Genomic DNA, 25,639 nt, shown 5'->3' on the forward strand with positions numbered 1-25,639 from the left:
AGGGGACACAGTCAGGGTGGGCTGTCATTCCTGCCGGTGGTGTGTCCTGCCAGCCAGGATGACAAGGACACATCAGACTCGGGGCAGGCACATTCCCACTCCAGTCCAGCCCCTCCAGGCTCAGCCATCCCGGAGTGTTCCAGCCCCCCTCCCCACGTCCTGCGCGATGTGATGTGGGCACCGTGGCTGTTTACGTGCTCCTGCCATCCCAATTTAATAACTTCCTGCTCAGACAGGATTTGCAGCCTTAAGCCCTTTTGTGGCCGTGTCAGAAGTCAGGAGCGGCCTCCAGGCTTGCTCAGGGCTCGGTGTGTCCCCAGCAGCCACCCCAGCACGGGCTGCGTCCAGGCCAGGCTGGACAATGAAGTGCCTTCTGTAGGAATGAAGCTTGGCGAGGTGATCCAGCTGGGAAAACCTCAGCAGGGTCATTTGTCTCTTCTGGCAGAGCAGCTCAGTGGGGTTTTGGTTTTCATTGCCCTCCCATCCCTCACGCATCACCGCTGATCCCACCCTGGCCATTCCCACTCCCTTCCCTCTCCAGTGAGCTAAATACGAGCCAAAACATCCCGTGTGCCAAACATTCCCAACCCCATTCCCAGCTTTGCTGGGCTGTGCTGGAACGGAGCAGAGATTCCCAGCCCCTCGGATTCTCCCTTGTCCCTTCTGGCTCTGCCCTGCTCGCCAGGAGAGATCCCCCAAATCCGAGTGCTTTGTGTGGTGTCGGGCAAAGCGCGGCTGGAAGGGATGGATTTGGGAAAAGGGGATTTGGAGGAAACAGGGGGGCAGAGCCGGGATGGGGCGGCGGGGCCGGAGCGCGGTGCCAGCTGCGCTCACCTGTGCGGGGACAGCAGAAGGGACAGGAGGGGTGGCATTGGCAGCCAGGAGGGGAGGACGGGAGGGGATTCACTGCTGGCAGGCACCGCTGCCATGGGAAGGGGCTGTCCCGGAGCGCTGGGCAGCGCGGGGGAAAGGGGAAGCTGCCTGCTCATCTTCCTCCTCCTCCTCCTCCTCCCCCCGGCACCGCACCGCAGCCCACCGCAGTGCGGATCATCCGCCTGGATTTTAATCCAGCGCTTCCCAGGAGGGGAGCGGGACCATTCTAGCCCCCGGAGCCCCGGTCGATCCCCCAGGAACCTCCTGCCTGCCCAGCACAAAGTGATGAAGCTTCTTGCTGTTGCTTCATCACACGCGGGGGAAAAGCAAAATACAACAAACACAACACCGCAAACCCAGCCCCTGCTTTTCCTTCCTCCTGCTTTTCCTGCTCTACGAGCAGAAACTGCCTCGCTGCTTGTCCCAGGGAATTTGGGCAGAGAAGGAGACATCCCTCTCCTGGCACCACCCTCTCCATCCTCATCCTCACCCTGCCAGAGGTGCAGGGATATCCCGCTGGGATACCCAGTCCCACAGCCGGGACCCAGGGCAGGGAGGGGGGATGCTGGCAGCCCCTCCTGCCCTGCCCCACCTCCCCAAACCCCCCAGCTGTGTCCCAGGGATGCTGCATCCCAAAGTTTGAGGGTGGAGAAGAGCCAAGGGGAAGGGTTGGACGCTCTCTGCTGCTTTCCCAGCTCTTGAGAGAGGTCTCCATACTTTTTTTCCTTCTCCCAACTCCCATTTTTGGGTTTCCTGGTTGCTCCCACCCTCTTCCCTTCAGCAGCACACCCAACACCCCATCCTTGTCCCTCCCCAAAACCTTTCCTCCCCAGGGAGAGGCAAAATTAATACCAGGAGCACAACCAAGAGGAAAACACAGAACTGAGCCAAATTATTGAGTATTTTCCTTGCTGGTTTTCCTTCCCCCCGAGTTTGGGGTGCTGGGGAGAGCACAGGGAATGTGCTGGGGTATTCCAGGCTCTCCATGCTCTTGCAGTTGGTTTGAAAAGCCCCAAGCAATGAGGTTTCTGTCACCTCCTCCCCACAGCACAAATGGCAAGCTGTCCTGACTTCCTAATCCAGGAAATTAAAGGATTTGCCCGTAGACCCTGCTAAGCAAATTTCCCCCCTGAAAATCCCAGGGGGATTTAACCCACGGATCCGACCGATTATCCCTTTAAAGTTGTGACTAAGAAAGTCCCAATTCTTCAGGGTGCTGAGCACCCTAAAATCCCACAATGGCCATGTCTGGTGCTCACCCAGCATCCGGTGGGACCTACTTTTGGATTTTATCCCATCTCCGACCCCCTTTTTCCGTGGTGGGCACCTTCCCTTTGCAGAAGCTCGTTCCCTCACTGCCTCCACATCCCAAATCCTCCCCATCCCGTCCCTGTGTGTCACACTCTGGGGTCATGGGGTGGTATTTGGGGGCTGTTTGGATTTCCCAGTGTGGCCTCAGGCTGGGCCAGTGGACACCCTGCCACCAGGTGTCCCATGGTGGCTCCATGACGCTGCCCCCCGAGAGGATCACATTCCCTTATGGAAAAGCAACAGGTCCATGGGCTCCAAGCTGGACACAGCAGCTATCCCCACTGGCAGGAGGGCAGCTGGTCCCCAGCCAACATCAGGAGATACCTGGGGACCTCCCAGGAGCTGTGGAAGGTCTTCCCAAGCTTTCAGTGCTGGGGATGATCCCTCCAGGGCAGCGGTGGCAGGGATGAGAGGCAGAGATGGAGCCCTTTCCATCCCTTTCCAGAGCTGAGGCCGAGCCTCTCCCCGTTCCCGGCTGTGTCCCTGTCTCATCCCCCAGCACGGAGCTGAAGCAGAAATAATGAAAAGCCCAGATTCTCTCCTGGCAGGGCTGGGCTCCCAGTCCCTTCCCCTGTTGTGCTGTTGGCTGCTGAAGTGGAATTTTTCACGGGCTTTGCCTCGGAGGCAGCTCAGACCTGCAAAGCCAGAGCTGTACGCTGGCCTGGGGCACGCCAGGGTTTGGGGACCAGGCAGGGACCCCAGGGGCAGATCCCATCCAGGGCATCCCATGGGATGCTGGGATGAGCAGAGCACAGTGGGGCTGAGCAGGGACCCAGCAGCTTGGGGACAGCTTGAGAAACCTCAGGAAAAATTGGGATTTTTTGGGGGTGAAGCTGATTTTGGGGCTCAAAAACCCATGCAGGCAGCTGGGATGAGGGAAGGGGCTCATCCTGGGTGGGCTCTGAAGTTTGAGGCAGGCAGGAGAGGATTTATTATTTTCTCCCCACAGTAATTGGGTCTCGGGCCACCACTTGTCCCACAAAGGGGTGACAGAACCCTGGAGGCACCTCCAGCCCCTCTCCCTCCTGCCTGAACCCACCAGGGCTGCCTGGAAGGGTTTGGAATCTGCTGGTTCTGCCCAGGGTTAGGGGAATGTTTGGGATGGGAGGGCAGGCAGGGGATGGAGAGCGGGATTCAGCCTTTCCCATTCCCTTTGTTTGCATTTCCCAGGATGAACATGACAATTATCCAGCAAAATCATGGAATTCTGCCCTATCCAAAGCACCCCAGCTGGAGATCAGGAACATCCCCCCTTCTCACTCCTTTCCCTTCCCTGAGTGAGCTCTTCCCAAATCCTGCTCCGAGTGGCTTCCCACAGCTTTTGCAGCCTTTCCCAGAAGGCAACGATGCTCAGAGCAGCTCTGCAATTCTCTCCTGTTTATAGGAAAAGAGGAATACCCATCCCTGGAGCTGGACTTTGCTCTTTCCTCCATGTCTGATTGGGGAGATGGGATTTCTTGGAGCTTGGCTGCCTCCTGGGAGTGACTCCCTGTCCCAGCACTGCCCATTTTGAGACCAAAGGGACTTCTCTGGAGAGAGACCAAACCTCAGGGGGGACAGTGGCCTCAAAGCCACCCCATCCCAAGGCAAATCCCGGTGTTTTCACTCACCTGCCTCCACAGAGCTCCATTCCAAGTGACAGATGGCCAGGGATGAGGCTCCCTCTCCAGATGTTGATTTTCAGGACAGCTGTAAATAACACCCAGGGCATCATCTCCCTGCAAAGCCCATCAGCTCTGTCCTTGCTGGGGGGCACAAAGTCAAAAAGAAGGGAGGGAAATGCAGGAATCTGCCTGGCCCTGCTTATTCCTTGGCCAGGGAGATGCTGGGAGCATCCTGGTGCCTCTGGCTACCAGCTCCACCTGGCCCAGCCTTTTAAAGTCCATGGAGTTGGATTTCCTTGGCATTTTTTGTTAAGCATAAACAGGGATAAAATAAAGAAATCCTTTTGGGGATGGTGGGAATAAGGTGATCTGGGAATGATCCTGGCATTTGATGCTCTCATCTTTCTCCCCTGGAAATGAGCCAGCTCAGGGATGTGGTTTGAGCTGTTTCTCCCAGAATTTTGGGAATGTGGCCCCCTGAGTCACTGAGAATTTGCACCTTTCCAAACTGTGAATTCAGTTCTCCAGCAAAACTCCTTTTGGCCACTCCGAGGCAAGGCACGGGACACAAGGACACAGCCTGGGATAAGTTTTTTTTCCCTTTACTTGGATTAGAAAATGGAATTTCAGTGTAAAACGGCAAAAGATTCCTCGGTGAATTCGCTCCCCATTTGTAAGTCCAAAAATATAAAGGTAGGGAAGGCTCTGGCACAGGTGCCTGGAGCAATGAGCTAAATGGGAACTGGCTCCATCCCCATCCCCATGAATTTGGGAGACCTCGAGCATTCCATGTCCCAGCTGTCCAGGGGCTCTCCTTGGGAATGATTTCCCTCCTTTAATGTGACAATTCCTGCTGTAAAACTACAGGGAAACTTGGATTTGGCCTTGTGACCACAACATTTTCCACACTTCCCTGTAATTTGCTTTCTTGGGCAGCGACAAACACATTGTGGGGACATTTTTGGGTTTTTTTCCCTAGGATTAAAGTGTTTGAGTATTTATTTTTCCTTAATTCTCTCGAAATGAGATTTCCAGAGCCATATTTTCGGAGCGTGCCATCACCATCCCATCCGTCCCGTGCCATCCCAACCTTCCCTCCCGCTGGTGGGAGCTTTCCTGCTCCTGCTCAGAGCCCAGGCAGGGGTGATCCATCCGTGCTCCCATCCCAAAATCTCCATCTGGAGCTGGCACGCCTGGCTCTCTCTTTGCTATGCACAGCACCTGCTCCGTGTCTGGCTGCAAAGAGCCCGAGCAGACGTTCGGGGCTGCATTACGTCATGTCAGAGGTCACATTAAACTGCTTTTCTTCCCTTTAATTAAGAATTCCAGCCATGGTGGGGAGAGGGGGGAAACAGAGGGGAAAGCAGAGGGAGGGAGAGGGCTGGGAAAAATGCCTGCGCTGAGCAGGTAAATGGGAATTTCTCCACAGACAGCTAATTGGTGTGTCTAATATTCCACCCCCTGAGGACCGCTGCCTGCACAAATCACTCACGGCGAGCCTGGTGCAATAACTGGGAAGCCGGGAGAGGTGTGGGAAGAGCCAGGCTGGAATTAGGAGAGGGTTTTATCGGGGCAATAAACGCCAGATAGGGAAAATAACAACCAGGTTGTTAATTGCTGCCATCCCCCCGTTCCCTCGGGGCCGTGTCTAGACGGAGCCTGGCTCCGGGCTGCGCTCATCCCGAGCCTCTGGAGAGGGCTGGATGCGGGATGCCAAGCCCCTGGAATGGGAAAGGGATGCAGGATGGGCACTGCAGCTGTGCCCTAAATCAGAGAGGCTCCCGCAGAGGTGGAAACCAGACAGTCTGCAGTGGTTATTAATAATTCAGTCCCAATTTGTCCCATCTAGGAGAGAGCCAAGCCCAGCCAAGCCTCCCCTCCCGGCCGCCCGGAGCAGGCAGAGCCTCCCGGGGTTGTTGCAGCGATGGATCCCAGCTCTGGCAGGGATTTGGGAGCTGGGATCGCCTCTCCCGGAGCGATCCCACATCCTCCCCCCTGCCAGGGCTCCGGGCTCGGTGAGCGGCATCACCCCTGGGTGGGGGCAGCCAGGGCTGCATCCTGCTCCAGAGGGACTGGAAAACAACCCCGTGGAGCCCGCACAGCCCGGGCATTCCCGCCGGGGAGGATGGACTGGAAATCTCCTTTTCCTCGCCTCATCCAGCCATCCCTTCCCAGCCTCATGCCAGCCTGCGTTTTCCACATGGGGAGGATGCACTGAGAAATCTCCTTTTTCTCCTTCATCCAGCCATCCCTTCCCAGGACAAGGTGCATCCCAAGGCTTTCCTGACCCCGGGGTTTGGATGATGGAGCCTCGAACACCCTGCAAATGCTCTCTCTGAATTTTTCCTGAAGTATTTCCTTGCAGCTGGCGTGTGTTTTAATTGAATTTTGCCATTTGAAAAATACATGAAGCTCTGTAATGGAGGGAGAGAAAACCTTCCCTTCTATAAGAAGAGAAAGATGCATTTAAAGAGGAAAATAAACCAGCCCCAAAGCTGCCTGATGAAGTATTGACCTGGAGACAAAGTGGATCAGATGGAGCCAATCTGGCCCCTTAGGAAAACCTGAGGCTGTTCATTAGGGATGAGCTCACTGCCAGCTTAACCCCATCCTCACCATCCCCAGTGAAACCTGCGGGAAAAATGCCAATTTCCAGGTTTTCCATGGAAAAAAGGGTCCACATGGTGAACCTTCTTTTGGAGACTGGATAATGGGAGAGCTCTGGGTGTGGGATGGAGGAGAGCTGAGCATCCCTGCATGGGATCCCAACAATAAAACAGGAATTTCATACTTCCCTCAGCCAGGTTTTGGGTTCAGGGAAACGAGAAGTTTGCTTGGAAAAGAACAGCCAGAGCTGCCATGTGAATTTCAGGAAACAGACCTTCTTTCCCAGAAATCTTACCAATAGGATGCTTTATAATATTCCCAGTAATGTGGATTTCTCCCTTTGACCCCTTTGCTCAGTGTCTGCTGCTTGGTTTTTATTGGAATGTACTTTCTGTACAAAAATGCTGGAAAAACAGGAATAAGGGTGGCAAATCCCTCTCCTGGAGGGATTCAAATGGATGGAGAAGGACTCACCAGTGATCCAGGTTTCTTGTGGCTCCAGGTGCCATCCTGGCAATTCCAGGTGTCACATTTACAGCTCAGAAACCTTTCTGGCCTTCCATAAACTTGCTCTAATTTCCAGCCTAATTTTAAAGCTCTTTGTCCCACTTGTTCTCCTGCCAAAACATTCCTGGAACCAAAACACCTCTCAAGCCTCACCTGGTCTGAATTTTGCTTCCTTCCTTCCTGAATCCCTGAGGATTTTGCTGGGAGTTCACCCCTTTTTGGCTAAGCCAGCCCCCAGCACTGGGTTTGCAGCAGAACCCTTGGATCCACTCCTTTCCCACTCCAATCCAGCCCGGAGTCACTGTTGAAATTCCTAAAAAGCCAAGTTCTTCCTTGCAAAATCAGTTGATTCCAGCTTCTTATAGATTAGCTGGAGCTGATAAACTTGGCATTAGGAAGCAGGCCCAGGTATTATCCCTTCCCCTGTCAGCTCCGGCCAAATCACAGGAGATCTGCAAAGATTCCCGGGAATTTGGTTGGTTGGGATTTTTCCCTGCCTTCTGCCAGCTCCCCTTGCCAGTTTGACCACTTGCCCGCTCATCCTCCGAGAAGAGTGAGTCAGCTTGGCAAAAAATTAATAAATAAAATATTCCTGGCCCCAGCAGGGACTCTCTGCCCTGAGACCCAAAACGGGGGCTCAGGAGCCACAAACCATCCCGGCTTTCCCCCCTCTGGCTCTTCCCAATCCCAGTCTTTGCCTGAACGCCCTCCCCCAGCTCAGCTTGGATAGGGAAGTGCACTAAAATCCTGGAATCGTGGAATTGTTCAGTTGGAAGGACCTTAAAGCCCATCCCATTCCACCCCTGCCGCGGGCCAGGCCCGGGTTCCTGGATCCATCCCAGCCGGAGGAGGAGGCTGGGGATGCTCAGAGGTGGGAGGAATTAAACAGCTCCTCTTGCATCACTCTTCCCTCCATCCCATCATGAGCCCACAGGAACAGGATGATCTTTAAGGTCCCTTCCAGCCCAAACCACCCCATAATTCTGTTTTATCGGGAAGGCCCCAGCCTTATTTTCACCGTGGTCTCCAGTTTGGCCTCTCCATCCCAGGAAAAGATTTACGGCGGCACTTAGGGAAGGAGGAGCAGAGCGATGAGATCAGGCCCTGTCCATGTGTCAGGGAGGAAAAAAACCCCACTTTTCCAGGGAAATAAACTCCAGGCAATTAAATGGGAATTAAGATTTAGCGCACGCCACGAGCAGCAGGCGTGGAGAAAGGAGACAGCTGGTAAATTTAGGATGTGACAAAGTCATGCGAGCACTAACTGGATTACTGGCATTTATTTGGGAATACTTATGGATTTTATTATGCAACGTATGGATCTCCATAATTCTGCTTTTCACTCCTCCCAGCGTCTCAGGGAGCTTTACAAACAATTAATCGGCGGCGTTCCGTGCGCTCCGGGGAATCCAGTGTATCCCATCTGCTCCGGGGAATCCAGGCCATTCCATCTGCTCCAGGGAATCCAGTGCATTCCATCCCTCCCCGAGTGTGTTTTGGATCAGAGGTGGCTTCATTGATGTGATTGATTTTTAACCTTTTCTGAGCCAAAGCCCCAAGTTTTCATTTTTGAAATTCCCTGCGCTTCCAGGGCTGACCCTGGGCGTCCTGAGCAGATCCAGAAGTCTCGGGAGTGAGTTTTCCAGGGATGGAAATGCATCCATCCCCCAGGGATGGTGATTTTAATCCATTTTGGTTGGACAACAGCAGGAATTTCCCCATGGAAAGGGGGATCAGGAATTGGAAGTGCCCAGGGAGGTTTGCAGTGCCCATTCCTGGAGGTGTCCCAGGAATTCCTGGGTGTGGCACTCAGAGCTCCAGGCTGGGGACACAGTGGGCACAGCTTGGATTTGGTGATCCTGGAGCTCTTCTCCTCCCTCAAGGATCCCATGGTTCCATCAAGGGGGTGTTGAGTGCTGAGAGAGGAGCAGATCTGAGGCGATCCCAGAACCCTGGGCCGGGGTGGGGGCTCCGTGGGGGCTCCTCCAGCTGTGCCACCACCCTGTGTGCCCCAGCCCCCTGGAACAGCACGGGCTGCTGCTCCAGCCTCCTTCCCTGGCAGGCAGAGAGGGATGAGAGCCTCCTGCCGCCTCTCCAGGGAGGAGTGTCGGGAGCAGAGCATAATCCTGGCTGCTGAGCGCGGGCCAGGCGCTCACAGACGTTGTTAATCCTCGGCTGGGGCCAGCAGGGACCTGGGAAAAGGCTGCAGTGAGGCAGGGACCAGCCCAGCCCTGGGCAGCTCCCAGGCCAGGGCACGGCACGGGGAAAAATGGATGGAGGATCCTCAAATCCACATCCCTGAGGAGCTGCCCTGGAAGATGGCAGAGGTTTAACGAGCTCAGAGAGGCAGAATGTGAATTTTAACCTCCTGGCGGCTCCGATGGTTTCATCCACAGCTTTGATGCCCCAGCCTTTCCCACAGGACGTGCTGGTGTCAAAAATGAGGATGAAAAGAGACCTGGAGAGTGACTTTGACAGGGCATGGAGGGACAGGACGAGAGGGAATGGCTTTAAGCTGAAAAAGGGTGGATTTAGATGGGATATTGGGAAGAAATTCCCAAGATCTGTGAGGGTGGGGAGGCTCTGGCACAGGTGCCCAGAGAAGCTGTGGCTGCCCCTGGATCCCTGGAAGTGCCCAAGGTTATTCCAACCCAGACTAATGGAAGCTGCTCATGGCAGGGGTTGGAAAGAGATGGATTTTAATGGATTTCCAACCCAAACCATTCCATGATTCCATGAAAAACAGTCTGCACCTCCTCTCCCAGCAGTTTGGGGCATCCCTAACAGAGCAGGGCTGGGACACCTTTGTCCCCTCCTCTGACCCCACTGAGCAGGGAGAGCGCTGCACTCCAGGCAGGTAAAATCCCATTGAAACCAAATTTTTGGGTGCATCAATCAGGGAGAACCCTCAGGATCACCACAGCCCCTCCAGCACCTCCAATAACTCTGGAAAACAGCTCGGATTCACATCCAGGGCTACTCCAAAGCATCCAAGGGCTGGGAATAAAGCATTTATTAGAGCAAAGAGGCTGGAGGAGCGTCAGGAGCGGAACCCAGGTGACAGCACAGCCACACTCACACCCTGTTCCCCAGCCCTGGCGACGCTTCCAACCAAAGCAGGCACATTCCTGGCCCTGTTTTCCATTTTTAGGAGCCTGTCAAAAATGGCACTCCCTCTCCACGCAGATGTCGAGAAATTAGAGGGAATTCAGAGAGAGGCAGAAAAAAAAAAATGATTAAAGGAGATGGAGGGCCTGATTTTGGAGGGAAAAGAAATCAGTGGAGTTATTTATAACCCTGCCTGCACCGGGGTGGGAGCAGGAATTTTTGAAAGTGCCTGGATAGCTCGGATAAGGGGGAAAAAAGGGGCAAAGCAACCTCCGGAGGATGCTCTCAGAGAAGCTGTAAATCCTGAGTGATGGGATGAAATGCCATCCAAAAAAAGCCCTTGGGGAATCATGGGCGAGTGCAGGGGACAGTTGTTGATCCAGAGGGAAAGAAATGCCCTGATCAGAATGTGTGAAGGGATGGTGGAGGCGGCACCGGAGCCGAACCCCCCGCTCCTACCTCTGCTCCCAGTATTTATTTACATCCAGCATTTTACGCAAAACGTGGGGGTGGGCGTGGAAATGTTCCGGGTTTTTTGGTGGGTTTTTTATTTTTTTTCATCCCCAGAGCAAACGGGTTTGGTTAAATAAAAAAAAAAAACACAAAAAAACCCCAAAAATCAGCTTTAAATTCAAGCCTGGGGGCTCGTGGGAGATGTGCATGGAGAGGCTGCTGGGATGGGGTGGGAAATGGGATGGAGGGATGCTGAGGGAACAAATCCTCCACCTGGTTCTGAATTTCCTGGGTGATTTCCAGGCTGAGGAGCAGCTCATGAAGGTGTTGGAAAATCCCCCATTCCCCACCAGCCCCATGCTCTGCTGGCAGCTCCTCCCTCACAGCCAAAGGGATTTGGAGGAATCTGTGGGGGAAATTTGGGGTTTTCCGTGGCTGCCTAACGGGGTCCTGGTGTCTGGTGTTGCCTTGCAGGACCTCTCACTCCAGGGCCAAGGCGGAGGCGGCCGTGACGGCGGCACAGAAAGCTCAGGAGGAAGCGCGGATCGCCAGGATCACTGCCAAAGAGTTCTCGCCTTCCTTCCAGCACAGGGAGAACGGTCAGTCCAGGAGCCGCCCCTCGGAGCCCTGCACAGACCCCAAACCCCCCAAAACTCCCCAGCCTGGAGGCTGTGCCCACAGCTCCCGATCCCCACCGGAGCTCCTGGAGTGGGAAAGCTCCATGGAACACCGGCTTTTGGGGGATTCAGGACAGGGCTGCCAGTATCCAACAATTCCACCTTATTCAGCACTTTTTTCCCGGTATTCCCTCTTTTCCCCCAGTTTTTTAGTTCATAGCCCTTGGTGGTTGCACAGAAGATCCCAGCAAGAGCTCTGGATACAAACACAGGTGGTCCCAGAGGTCAGCACTGGCCTTTCACCCATGGCTTGTGCGGTTCCTGATTTCTTTGGAAAGTTTGGACCCAGTGGGACCTGACCCTTCCCTCAGCTGTGCAAATTGTTTGTGGTTTCCTCCCTCCCTCCCTCCCTCCCTCCCTCCCTCCCTCCCTCCCTCCCTCCCTCCCTCCCTCCCTCCCTCCCTCCCTCCCTCCCTTCCTGCCCCCCTTGTACAGGATCGTGGGTGCCCTCATTATTCAGAATTTTGGGTGCTGGATTTGTCACTCTTCCATAAGACTGTGGGTGCTGGATTTGTCACCCTCATTCAGAATTTTGGGTGCTGGATGTGCCCTCGTTGTTCAGGACTGTGGGTGCTGGATTTGTCACCATTTTTTGGGACTGTGGGTGCTGGATGTTCTCCCCTCATTCAGAGCTGTGGGTGCAGCCCCGTTGAGGACCCGGTGCTGGCTGTGCTCCCTCGCAGGGCGCTGCAGGTCCCCAGTGCCACCCACGGCGTGCTGCGGTGGGTGCTGAGTGCCACCCACCCCTGGCTGCTGGCTGTGCTCCCTTTCCACGGGATGCTGGTGCTGGATGTGTTCCTGGCAGGGTGGTGGGTGTGGGTACCACCCACCCGGCACAGCGAGTGCCGGGGTGCTGGGTGGTCCCTCGGAGGGGTTTGTGGGTGCTGTGGAACACCACAGAGGGCTCTGTGCCCACCCCAGCATCAGCCCTGGGCATCCCTGGGCAGCTGCAGCTCCTGGAAGATGAAGGTTTTGACCTGGGAAAAACAAAATTATCTGTGTTTGGTATCCTGCATCGCCCTCTGGCCCGTGGTTCCCATCCCCATCATCCAGGTGCCTTTCGTGGTCGCTCATCCCAGTTCCTGGACACAGCAGGATCACATCCACACACAGCCCATGGCTGGGGTGGTGCTGGAGAACTGAGTCCCCCCAGTGACAGCAGCACCCCAGAGACAGAGATCGGAGCTTGGCACCACTCCCAAATCCCAAACCCCAAATCCCAAATCCCAAACCCCAAATCCCAAACCCCAAATCCCAAACCCCAAATCCCAAATGTGGCTCCTCAGGGCGGCACAGGTTTGGCTTTGAAGCCTCAGAGGCCGGGCTCAGCTGCCTCCATCCTGCTGGAAATCCAGATTTGGTGCTCTGCATCCTCCTTCGCGCTCTCACAACCGTTCTTCCAGGAACATCACGTGCTCCAGGACTAATTTTAGCTCTGGATAATTGTTGCACATCCTCGGGTGCCGAAAGCCGGCCCCGGTGCATCCGCGGAGTTCCTGCGCAAGGAAACGCCTCCATCCCCACGGGCTCCAGGGCTGGGGGGCAGCTGTGCCCCAGCATCCCCCCAGCACCTCCAGTCCTGCTCCTCCCAGAGCCCCAGCCCTCCGGGAATTAACCCATGGAAAGGCAGAGCCACCTGCAGATCGGTGCAGGGCTGGGGAGATTTGGGATCAGGGGGATTCAGTGACATCTCCCCTGGTCTGGCTGTGGGGGAGCATCGCTGGGGTTTCTTGTCCCCTCTGTGGGCCCTGTGGCTGGCTGTGGGGCTGGAGATCAGCTCTGGAGGCCTTGGAGCTGGCAGGAAGCTTGCAAACCCCTGGAACTCCAGAAAAATCCCTGAACAGGGGAAGATAAAGCCCAAAAAGCAGGGACAAGCCAGACCTTGGGTGAGCCTGTTCCCACAGGCAGCTTTCCAGCTTTCTCACATGAAATCATTTATTCCCTCTGTGCCTCAGCTCCCCATTTGGGATCTTGGAAGGTGGCTGGGACAGGAATGACTGGAAAACAGCCCCAAAAAAATTTGATTTTTATCCCAAAGACAGATATTGTGCAGGAAAACAGAAGGGTGAGCTCCACCTTTCTCCTTCTCTTCCCACCAATACCAGGATTGCTCAGGGGCTCTGGATAAATCCCAGGAGATTCAGTCTCCCACATACAAACAGGGAATAAAATGAAGACTGGACTCTGTGAGTATTGTCCCAAAAACTCGAGTCATTAGGAGACCATTTCCCATCAATTGCTTGGGTGGATTTCCAAGCAGCTTTGTTACGATTTCCCTCCCTGCCGGTGCTCCGATGGGGACTCCAGCATTCCCTGTGTGTACCCCAAGCCTGGCAGGGGTGAAGGCACATCCCAGCAGCTCCCCAGAAAGATTCCAGGGAGAAGATTCCTCAGCAGAAGGAGAGACCCGAGCGGGCGCTCCCGAGCGTTTCTGTTTAAACGATGACACGAAAATCGAGCTCTCCCTTTTCTCGTTTCTTGTCTCGCCATAGCAATCGCAATTAGATGCATTTCAGGGGCATTAGGCACTTCATATATTTATCAAATTATTCACCTAATTTAGCATGGCTTTAGCTGGGAACGAGTGGAGAGGGGAAAAGGAGAATTAACCGCTATTAGCTCGCTTGGAATCGTTTGGTGTTTCATCAGTGATGAACACGTTGGAGGCTTTTGTTCCATGTTCCTCCAGCAGCAGAAGACATTCAGCCCCTCCTGAAGTGCCCCTCCCCAGGGTGCCACTGCCTGGGAAGTCTCTGAGCTGAGGAATGAGGAGCCTCCAGTGGGATAAGGAGGATGGGGAGAGAACGGGAGCCCTGTCCTTCCGTCCCGTGCTGGGGGCTGAGCAGGGAAATCTCCATGTCCTGCTGGGCTGTGTGGGGCAGGAAAGCTCTTGGATAGAAGGTGTGTGGGGTTTTTCTTGCACACCTGCCCAGATGTGGCTGTTTCACTCCTGCACCTGGCAGATGAAAACTGAGGTGGTTCCTATCCAAGAGGGGGGTGAGGGCTGTTGGTGTGGGGTGATCCCAGCACAGCCAGAGTGATCCCAGTGACACCCAGGGTGATCCCAGCACAGCCAGAGTGATCCCAGTGACACCCAGGGTGATCCCAGTGGCACCCAGCACATCCAGGGTGATCCCAGTGACACCCAGCACATCCAGGGTGATCCCAGCACAGCCAGGGTGATCCCAGTGACACCCAGGGTGATCCCAGTGACACCCAGCACATCCAGGGTGATCCCAGTGACACCCAGGGTGATCCCAGCACAGCCAGGGTGATCCCAGTGACACCCAGGGTGATCCCAGTGACACCCAGCACACCCAGGGTGATCCCAGCACAGCCAGAGTGATCCCAGTGACACCCAGGGTGATCCCAGTGGCACCCAGCACATCCAGGGTGATCCCAGTGACACCCAGCACATCCAGGGTGATCCCAGCACAGCCAGGGTGATCCCAGTGACACCCAGGGTGATCCCAGTGACACCCAGCACAGCCAGGGTGATCCCAGTGGCACCCAGCACACACAAACACAGAGCACAAGGGTGTGCCACCAGCCACATCACAGATTTCCCTTCCCATGCTTCCAGACCGGGAACTGATAGGAAATATGGTCTGCTGGTTCCCAAAAAACCATCAAACCTCCTCCCAGCAGCTGTGCACCGCTGGAGGCTTCTCCACATCTCTGGGGCTGGAAAAGCATTCCCGTGCTGGCTGTGGCTCTGCAGGCCAGGGCTCAGGGCAGGTTTGGTGTCACACCAGCGCTGCCAGCAGCTCTGAGGCTGCTGCCCCAGTCCCACCCCGCTGCTCCCAGCCCTCTGCTCCCCGTTCCGTGCCGTGAAAACCCCGTGGGGCATCCAGAAACCAGAAATAACCCTGCTGCCTTCCTGTCTCCCTTCTCTCCTCCCCACCGCTGCCCCCGAAGGGCTGGAATGCCAGCGGCCGAAGCGGCAGAACTCGAGCGATGACATCGAGGTCCTCTCCACCGGGACACCCCTGCAGCAAGAGAGCCCCGAGCTGTACCGCAAAGGGACCACCCCGTCCGACCTGACCCCCGACGACAGCCCGCTGCAGAGCTTCCCTGCCAGCCCCTGCTCCACGCCGCCCCTCGGCCCCTCCTGCAGGAACAAGAGCGCCCACTTCTCCAGGCAGGTCTCGGTGGATGAAGAGAGGGGTGGTGAGATCCAGATGTTGCTGGAGGGGCGCGGCGGGGATTACCTGCGCCCCAACAGCTGGAGCGAAGAGAAGGGGGGCGGGAGCCGCGCTGCCAGGAGCGGGACGATGCGCAGCGGGCAGCTGGGCTCCACCGCCGTCCCCGAAGACTACAGAGGTCGGAGCGGGGGACACAAACATTCGGCCTCCAACCACAAGCCGAGAGAGAGGTGGACAGATTCCCCAGCCACGGTTTCATGGACTTCCCACCACAGGTCCCACAACCACAGCTCAGGGAGCTCCAAGCTGCTTGAGCTGGACGAGGAGAAGATGAGCAATTACGAGATGGAGATGAAGCCTCTCATGAGGATGGATTCTTATATGCAAGAGATTCACACCCAAAAAAGACACTACAGCAAAGGGGGAGGCTGCAGGAGCGTGGCTGACGAGCACCGCGGGGAAGAGCGGGGCTTTGGGGTTCAGAGACTGAGGTCTAAGTCCCAGAACAAAGAGAATTTCAGGCCAGCTTCCTCTGCCGAGCCCACGGTGCAGAAACTGGAAAACCTGAGATTCGGGGACAAAGCTGAACCTCGGCTACTGAGGTGGGACTTAACCTTCTCCCCGCCACAGAAATCTTTACCTGTTGCACTAGAATCTGAAGAGGACAGTGGGGATGCGCTCAAATCCAGTACGGTGAGTGAAGGGATTGTGTGTGGAATTCTGCCAGGGAAACCTGGGGCTGTCCTGGGGCTGAGTGGAGCGGGACGGGAGGGAAATTTGGAAAATGTGAATTATCGTCGGTTTGTGCCTTGAATCCCCTCTCCTCCCTCCTGCCATCCTGCTGGACATTGCTGTGGGGAGTTCCCTGCAGACCGTGGTGGGAGCAGCAGGATGTTCCCTGGAGGATGTGAGCAGCAAGCTGGAGTTTTGCAGCCCAGCCCCCAGGCCAGCAATAAAAATCCATTATTGCTGGGAATTTGGTGGGAGAAGGAACAGGCAAGGCTTTGGTGATGCTTCCTTGGCTTATGGTTATGGCCACAGAGCTTCCTGCTGGTCCAGGACAGCCCCTTGTGAGACATCCCACCCTGGGCTCCTCATTTTGGGGGAGAAAAGGACACTTTGGGCATGAAGTGGCTGCTGGGAAGGGCTGGGGTTGTCCAGGAGAGAAGACAGAGCGATCTTAAAAGCTGCTGCAAAGTGGAAGGGAATAATCTGTTCTCCTCGACCAGAATTAATGGGTTTAAAGTCAAGGAGGGTGAGCCATTAACCATCGCTAATGAGGTGAGGGCTAATGAATTGTGGGGGCTGGGGGAGGAGGGGTCTGAGGTTGGACATCACCAGCTCAGAGAGGACCTGGACATGGTGAACCTCCTCAGAAGGCTGAACTGGGTGGGTTTTAGGGGTTTTTGCAGTCTTGTTTTTTGAGGATTCTTGGATTTCCCATTAGAAGCTTCCTCACTTGCTGTGCCCACTGGTTTGGTATTGACAGGAGAGGTGATGGGGTCTGCTGGGAGCGCTGGGGAAGCCACCACTGCCCCAAACTGCCCCAAACTGCCACAAATTGCCACAAATTGCCACAAACTGCCCCAAACTGCCCCAAACTGCCCCTTGTCGAGTCAGTGCCAAACACAGGGCAGGGCTGGAGGTGTCCCATGAGGATGCCCCAGACCTACCCCGGAGAAATGGAGTAGCTGTCACGCTCAGGAGGTGACATTTCAGCAGAAAGGAGCTAAATCTCCCTGTCAGGGGAGCACAGGATGGTGCCTGGTCATGAAACTGAAATGAATTTGTCAGTCAGGCTGAAAATTCGGGCGAGAGGCATTGAGGTGTGTGTGAGGTGTGGTGACATTTGCCAGGGCTGCAGCATCCCTGCTCCCCCAGCACCTGCCAGCAGAGCCGAGGGGGAGGGAGAGGAGGGAGCAGCCAGGGATGTGGGAAGGATGGATCTGCCCCAGCTTCCCCTGCTGGGGCTGTGTATAAATCCCCCCCAGAGCAGCCAGGGATGTGGGAAGGATGGATCTGCCCCAGCTTCCCTGCTGATAAATCCCCCCCAGCAGCCCTGGAGCTCTCTGCCTCCCTAGCCCAGCCTTGGCAGCTCCCAGCCAGCACCGAGCTGAGCACGGGGGCTCCACATCCTGCAGGCCTGGAGAAACAGAGCCCTGCAGGCTGTCCTTGCCTGCCTGGGAAGCACTGGAGACATGACAGGCAGCATTAGGAGCCTGACAGGCTCCCAGAGGGGAAGAGCAGCAGCAGTAATTGCACAGACACCAGCCCTGGGAAGGCTGTGGGACACGCAGATGTTCCAGCACCTTTGACAACACGGCCTGGGAGACACAGGGCCCACAGGAGGGATGAAAGCACTGTTTCTCCTCGCTGAGAGCCACGTGCTTTTGGGGAGATCGCTGGCACAAGCAGCCCTGGGCTCTCTCCCCACCCAGCCCGTCAGATGTGCTCCCACCTCGGAGCTGTCACAATAAACCTCCCTCCACATCCAACAGCCACCAACACATTCCTGACCATTCCCAGCGAGCCCTGGGCACCGAGGAAGGGCCCAGCCTGCACGGAGCAGTGCTTGGAAAAGCCATTAGGATGCACATCCTACTTTGGAAGCGCTGGAGCTGTGGAGCAGCATGTTCAGTTTTCTCACATTCATAACCGAGGGTGGAACAGATGGCGAAGGTTTGGGAGGAAGCTAATGTAATACAGAGGAAGAGATAATATGTGGATTTAAATAACCCACAATGCCAGCAACAATTTGTTCTAGCAGGAATTGCTCGGTGCTAGCAGGGGTTTGTTCCAGTGGCTGGACAGGAGCAGGGGAAGGTGTAGGGGAGGAATGGGAGCTGCAGGGATCTGTGCTCCAACCCCCTCCCCAAATCCATCACCTCACCTGCAGCTGCCATTTCAGACTTCAGGGAGTGTGGTGAATCCCTGAGGAAGAGGAGGGGAAGGATTTATCCCACAGACCCCATCTCCACACAGAGGACATTCACACACTCCATCCTGCAAAACCCCCCTGCATCCCCCCCGAGCTCCACATCCCCCCACAGCAAACCAAGGCTCCCCAATCCCTCCAAAAGCCCAATTTCCCACACTGGCCTGAAATCCTCCTTGCCTGTGGGCTGGCAGGACGTGAGCTCCGGGGCAAGGCAGCTGTGGGCAGGTGTGTGAGAGCCCACCGTGCTCCACTGCCTCTTCCCTGGATCCAGTTTCCCTGGAAGCTGCTCCCTCAAAAGGAGGGGCTCAGAGGGCAGCTCCCACCTGCCACCACCTCAGCAAGGTGCTGCCAGCGAGCAGCAAGGATGCTCAGAGCTGAGCACGGTTATTTTTGCCCTGCCTGAGGTATCCCTGAGCAGAAGCGAGGTCACCCTCACAGCTTAGCTCGTTTTAAAAACAATCTGCCCTAAACCAGCTCTGCACAAGCCATCCATGGGCCCAGGGGGGTGGCTCTGGCAGCACACCTCTGGAACAGGCTGGGGGTGCAGGTCCTACAAAAACACACTCCAAAAAAAAATCACTGCTCGTGATTCCAGCCTGAAAAACCAGCTGGGAGCCACGGGCCCGGAATCCAAGCTTTTCCAAGGTGTGCACAGGCAGGGATGCAGACTCCACAGAGGAGCCAGACATACAGGAGGAGCTGTAGGAACTTTGTTCTCCTCTGTCACTTTTCCCCAGTCCTTTAAAAGAAACTCACAGAACTTCTTTGTTGGGGCTGCACATCAGGAATTGAAAAATCTTCTCATAAAGGTCATTTCTTGAGGCCACGGCTCAATAACGTCGATGAAATTCAGCAGCGCTTGGCGTTGGCTCTCAGGGGATTTGGGGGTTTCGGGGTCACTGAGCCACACAAATGCTTTAAAATGACATTTAAGGCCTCCTGATCTCACGGTGCCTCTGTGGGCACTGACCCCAGCACCCACAGGACAAACTCACAGCATTTGTCAGCGTTGGGGAAGAGGAAAACCGGAGCAAACGTGCCAGGACCGGCGCCGGTGTTGTGGGATTAAGGGATTTATAGGAACGTCACCATCCTTCCCGGCCTTAAAGGCCCACGAGGCACAAAGCCTGTGCCTGGATGCTTCACAGGCTCCTGGAGCCTTTGAGGAGAACTAAAACGGGAAAGGAAAAAAGGAATTGTTGAGAGGCTGGCAAAGGAAAGAAACCCACTAAAACGCCAGCGAGCCTTTTATCCACGGGCACAAACCCCATGGCAGGGCTGGGGAGGCAGAGGAGGGGATGGATCTCCTTTCCTGAACATCTGCGGCTTCTGCCGGGGAGGAGAAGCGCTTTGGGCACGGAGCAGCTCAGCGGGAAGGGCCGGGGCTCAGCCTGATTCATCCTCCTGTCCTCATTTAGCGATCACCGGAGCTCCCTGGATGCTTCCAGGGCCGCGTCCTGGCCTCGCCGAGAGCACCGTGGGGATGGCTCTGACATTTCCCACGTCAGGAAATGCCAAATTTCCTGGGAAAGGGCAAACCCCAGCCCGTATTTCCCCCCAAATTCCCGGGGGAAGAGCGGCAGCGGAGGTTTGAACAGCATCTCCCGGGCGGGGGATGTCCGGAGCCGGCGGCTCCCCGCGGTCCGGCAGCGCAGCCTCTCCATCCCCGCTCGGCAGAGGGGAGGATCTGCCAGAGGGATCCGGCAGGTTCCTGTGGCTGGGGAGGGGCAGGAGGAGCAGGCAGCCAATGTGCAGGCGGAGCTGGGATGTGCCGAGCTGCCCGAGCCGGGGATGCGGGCAGGGGAACGGGGAACGGGGGATGGAGCCCGGCTCCGGCAGCTCCCCCCGCCCTGGATGCTCCCCTTGCCAGGGATTCATTACATTTCCCTTTTTTTAAGGAAGTTTGGCACCTCTAGCCCTAAAGGTCGTAAAGTGAGATAAAAATAAAACCTGGGTGTTTTCTCCGTCCCAACCAAGCACCCCCTGTTGGGGGTGTGAAGCTTCCCTGTGCATGGAGCTGTTCCCATTTGGCTGCTCTGGGATGAGGCTGCTGGGAAAGGGACCTGGGGACTTGTTTGGCATTAACATCCCTGGGATTAAACCCTGGGATTTATCCCAGTGCCCTTCCAGCTTCAGGTTTTCCCATTTATTTTTTCCCCCATGGGGAGCCATCCCCAGGTTCTCCCAGCACAACAATCCCGGGGTTTTCCTTGCTCCTCTCATCTCAACCAACCAGACTCACCCCCAATCCCAGTGGCAGCTGCGTGTCCAGACAAACAGGAACCATCATTCCATGGGAATAAGGAGGAAGAGGAGTCCTGTTGCCATCACACCTCTGGAATGAGGCAGGGCTGAACATCACTGCAGGGGTTGTCTCTTCTTAAGACAAATAATAATCACAGACTGTTCCTTCTCTAATCTCTTTCGTGTTCAGACAACCTGAGGTAAATAATCTTCAGAGAGAAATGGGATGTTCAACTCGACAGGGTCCTTTTCAAAGCTGTTTCATCTCCAGGGCCTTTGATGTACCTGGGAGCACCTTCTTGGCTCTGCTCCTGTCATCTGGATATGGGGGTTGAGCCCAATTCCATCTCTTACCTTGGAAAATTTGGGCCCAAACACCAGCTTTTGACTGCATTAGAACCAAATTTTGACTGCTGGCTTCAGAATAAAAATCTTAAAATTGAAGCTTCAAACAAGCACAGGGAGCTCAGTCCCAGCAGCTGGAGGTGAGGATTGAACCAGGGGTGACAAACCAGTTCTTTAAGAGGCTAAAGTATCTCTAAGAGGATAATCTCTCCGTTTTTTAGCCTTTTCCCCCCCCAGCAGCAGGTTTTTCCTCCCCACCCAACTCACTTTCACTCACACAAGCACTTTTAGCATCTCCTGGGCCCCTTCCTGGAGCTGCGGGAGCTGCTGCAATCCGCTGGAGAAAGCCAAGAGACTCCCTGATGTTTCCTTTGCTAAATGCTCCTTAACCATTTCACAGAGCCTGTTCCTGGCAATGATGTGACAATTCAGCACAAATGTCACCGAGCTGCTAAGTTTGCAGCCCTTTCTGCAGTGCTGAGGCTGGAAAATGGTGCATATCTATATTTTTTTTTAATTTTTTTTTTTTTTTTGCTGATCCAAGTCCTTAGTAATTACTCTTAATAGATCCCAGAGGGATTCCTAGGTAACCTGCACTCTGGTTTCCATGGCAGAGAGGCAGAGCTTGTACCCTGTGATAACAGATAATAATGGATTGCTAATGCTTAAATTAATTATGCCACAATTGCATTTGTAAACCAGCTGTCCGTCGTATTCCCAGGAAAACTCTGGAGTTGCTACACAACAGTTCCAGGATAAAAACAAACAAGGCAGAGGGGCAGGAATTACTCTACAGCTACAATTACTGTTATTACTCCTGTGCCATAACCATGGTTTACTCCTATTTTAGTGTTTCCATGGGTTTAGGTCTAAGTTTCTGTTCTTTAAGCTCAGAAACAAAGCTTAAAAATCCTTGGGGATCCAATCTGTTGATAGAGAAGGATCCTTTTGCTGATATTGGTGGAGATTCCCACCCTTGGCAGATGTTTTCCTTCTCCTGTGAAGGACTCCAGCCATCTTATTGTAAAAAAATTAAAATAAGTCTCCAGGAAATGCCTGCCCGTGGCGGGGGGCTGGAATGAGAGAATCCTCAAGGTCTCTTCCAACCTGAACCATTCCTCAATTCCACAGGAGGCCAAAGATGAGATAAGGCCCCACCAAACTGTGACAGCAACAGGCAAAGCTGCAAATCGGGGGCTGTCTCCTGTTTCCAAAGGCTCCTGTTGGAGGTTGGAACGCAGTGGGAAGGGTTTAAAAGCCATTGGTTTTAAAGTACTGGTTCTTTGCTGCAGCAAAAGGGAGTTCAGAGCCCTGCAGCCAGGCTGGGCTCAGCAAAGCCTCTCTCCCAAAGCTCAGCTCCAGCAGTGATCCATCTCCTGCCCAGGCACGGAGCAGGAACGGTGCTCAGCGCTGTCACAGCTCCTGCCACACCAGGGGAGAAGGGCAAACATTTCACAAAAAATCATTCCCTCTGAGCACAGGGGAAGGCACTGAGACCTCACAAGGCAGAAATCAGGCAGACAAAGCATCGAGAAGTGCAGCAGGATCCGTAAGTGGAGCTAAAGCAGAAGCTTTGGAGTGGCAAAGCTGCTTATCCAGCAGCAGCTGCCATTCCCTGCCATTCCCACCTGGACAGCCCTGGCTGGAGCAGCACAGGGAGGAGGGGGTTAAAAAGAGGGAGCTGTAAAAAGGAAGCAAAATTTGTGAGGTGTCAGCTGGATTTGAGCTGGTTGCTTCCAAGAGCTCCCACCCCTCCCTGGTCATCCTGTTCCTGGGATGCTGTGGCTGGGAAAAGTGGAAGATCCTGTGCCTGCAGGGGCAAAGGGAGGATTTTCTCCTTTCCTGCCCTGCTCGGGGGCTGCAGGATGCAAACAGCCTGAGCCAGGGCTTAGCACAACCTCTGTGCACTGAGGATCCGGGGGATGATGATGTGAGCCCGTGTTGGATCCCCCCCATTTTTCCAGCTGAGGGCACAGCTTTGCTGCCCTGTGTGAAAATCACAGATCCACGGCATCGTTTTGGCTGGAAAATGCTCTGGAATTGAGGTCAGCCGTTCCCCCAGCACTGCCCCAGGTCCACATCCACACAGCTCCGAGGATGGGGGCTCCACCGCTGCCCTGGGTGAGGAATTATTCCCAAATATCCAATCTGAACCTCCCTGCTACAACTCAGGGCTGATTCCTCTTGTCCCGTTGCTTTTTCCTGGGAGAAGTGACCAGCGAAGGCTGTGCTCCCTCCCTGGACACATCCCACCAAAGGGTTGCATCCCAAAGAGAGGGAACAGGGAATTGGAGGGATCAGCAGCGTGGGCAGAGCAGGGGCAGTGCTGGCTGGGCTGTTTTGGCAGGGAATTGCTCCATGGAGCAGCCCAGGGCCGCTGGAAGCGTGGCTGAGCCCTCCCTGGCCGCGGGGCCGGGGGCTGGAGCGCGTTCTGCGCCTCGGCAGGGCCGTGCCAAGGCAAACAATGACACTGATAATCACCCACAATCTGTTATTATATTACCAGCAGCTCAAAAACCCTAAAACCCAATAATCTTCTGAAATGCAGCTAATCCCTCCCAGCGCCAGCAAGGCCGGGCTTGGCACGGCCGGGCTGGGAAGGGAAGGAGCGGCGAGCAGGGGGCGGTTGCTGCCTTTGGAAAGGTTTTCATGGCACAGGAGGAGAGGTTTGCCAGGAGCAGCCAGGCCTGGATGGGCACCTGGCTGCTCTCCTCAATCCCTGCCTTGGCTTGGCTGCCTTTGACCCTGTTGCTAAGTTACAAATATGCCTTTCCAGCAGGCTCCAGCATCCTCGCTCCCACCCACTCCCAAACGCGAGCTGAATCAGGCTGCTCGGAAAAGAAACCATCCCAGGCCAGCCAGGAGCTGCTTTTTCCCGTTTCTTTGGCAGCAGCTCCGCAGAGCCGCCCAGGGAAAGCTCCCAAGGGGTGCCCAGCCCTGTCCCCGCTCCATCCCAGCCACGTGGGCAGCACCAGGACGGGGACAGGAGCCTGGGGAAAAGCATTTGGACCATCCCAGGGCTTGGATGCAGCAGGAATAGCTGAGGATCCCAGTGACTCCCAAGAAATAGCAACCACCCACCCGCTGCCAGCGTCGCTCGCCCTGGTGAGAGCCACGCTCACACCGTGGCACCGGGGCCGCAGTGCTGGGGATGAGGTGCCAGGGATGGATGAGGTGCCAGGATGGATGAGGTGCCAGGATGGATGAGGAGCCGGGGATGAGGTGCCAGGGGATGTTTTCCTGACCAGTGTCCCACAGAAGGATGTGTTGGAGGGTTGGCTACAGCGCCCTGATGTTCCTGGGATGTTGGTGGGATTGTCTGAGATGTGCTCCAGGGGAAGCAATGGATGTTCCCACAGGGATTGAACAATTCCTGGCATGTTCAGCCCAGCTGGGGTGGGTGTGTGCACGGGGCAGCTGCACTGGGGCTCCTGCAATGTTTTCCAGATAAAATCACAAAATCCTGGGATGGTTTGGGTGCGAAGGGACCTCAAAGCTGATCCCATCCCACCCCTGCCATGGACAGGGACACCTTCCCCTAACCCAGGCTGCTCCAAGCCCCGTCCAGCCTGGCCTTGGACACTTCCAGGTAGTTCCAGGAGCTTCATTTGATCCACACAAACTCAGGGAAGGTTATCAGAGCATTCTCAAAAGGTTGCCTGAACATGGACCCCGTGTACTGGCCTGCTGTCCAGGACACCTGGAAAACAACTGTGTTTATTGGGAAATGTCCTGTGCACACATCAAACCATCCCCAAACCACTCTAAGATCCCATATAATCTGCTTTCTTTGCTGGTTTTATTTTCCTTTTCATTGGCTACCTGATAAACAAATGATTTTAGTTGTGTTTTTAAGGCCAGAATTCCTATGGGAGTGACATGGGATGATCCATCATCCATCAGGGGGTGCAGCCAGGTGTTTGTTTGGCAGCTTAAAAAATCTTCCAAGGGTTTTGGGAGGTGTAAATTGGGATCTGCTCATCCCCAGAGCTCCCTGCAGAATTCCAAGGATCCATCTAACTCCTGTCCTTCTCTTTCTCTTGCAGGGTTCAGCTCCCATCCTGGTAGTCATGGTGATCTTACTAAATATTGGAGTCGCCATTTTGTTTATTAACTTTTTCATCTAATTCAAGACTGTCTTGTTTGCAAAAATAACAGTTACATGTATGAATGGGGGAAAAAAAACAAACAACCAACAAAACAAAAACAACAACAACAAAAAAAACAGAACCAAACAACAACAACAAAAAACAAACAAAGGGAAAAAAAAGAAATCATAACTCGAACTGTCCTCCGACAATTTCCAAGTCTTTTCACAGAAGAACAACAAATGATCGAGTCTCACTCACAGTTTGCCTTTTTTCCTGGGTAATGTTTTTTGGATTTTAGCCAAAATTCTTTGCTTGTATAACACTATGCTGTGTGGCATGGCAAAATGCTATCAACACTCTGCCCCCCCAACACTGGGAAGGATGAGAAGGAATCCCAACAAAAGAAAAAAAAACCTCGTTTCCCTTCCCCTCATCCCCCCTCTCCAAAGAAATTGTCTTTGTAACAACAGCAATGAACCCCAAAATGGAGATGAGACGAGGGGAGCATGGGGAGAGTTTGGGTGGAGTGGGGATGGGTTCTGGGATGCTCCAGGCTGAGTTTCCCAGGGAAATCCACAACAGCTTTTATGATAAATGGGAGAGAAAAGCGAAATCTGGCTTTTCACCTTTTGGAAATGGAGGAATGCTGCTGTGAGAAGGAGGAGAGAAGGAGTACAGGGAAGGAATGAACCCTGTCTGGATGGGAAAACGGGACAACAGGCCCCATTCTGATCCT

At 54.8% G+C, this 25,639-nt stretch overlaps 1 protein-coding gene across 1 annotated transcript in view; it reads left to right on the forward strand.

Moving 5' to 3' along the window:
- The window catches only part of JPH3 (junctophilin 3), a 44,998-nt gene extending 19,855 nt beyond the window's left edge, over nucleotides 1–25,143 (forward strand). The window contains exons 3-5 of the mRNA XM_086847873.1: nucleotides 10,938–11,062; nucleotides 15,059–15,978; nucleotides 24,859–25,143. Coding sequence (XP_086703999.1) covers nucleotides 10,938–11,062; nucleotides 15,059–15,978; nucleotides 24,859–24,939 — 1,126 coding nt within the window. The 3' untranslated portion in view covers nucleotides 24,940–25,143. The remainder of the gene's footprint in view (nucleotides 1–10,937; nucleotides 11,063–15,058; nucleotides 15,979–24,858) is intronic.
- The last annotated feature ends 496 nt before the right edge of the window (nucleotides 25,144–25,639 follow it).

This window comes from Cyanistes caeruleus, chromosome 12 (genome assembly GCF_971803275.1).
Source record: "Cyanistes caeruleus chromosome 12, bCyaCae1.hap1.1, whole genome shotgun sequence".
Classification (NCBI taxonomy): Eukaryota; Metazoa; Chordata; class Aves; order Passeriformes; family Paridae; genus Cyanistes; species Cyanistes caeruleus.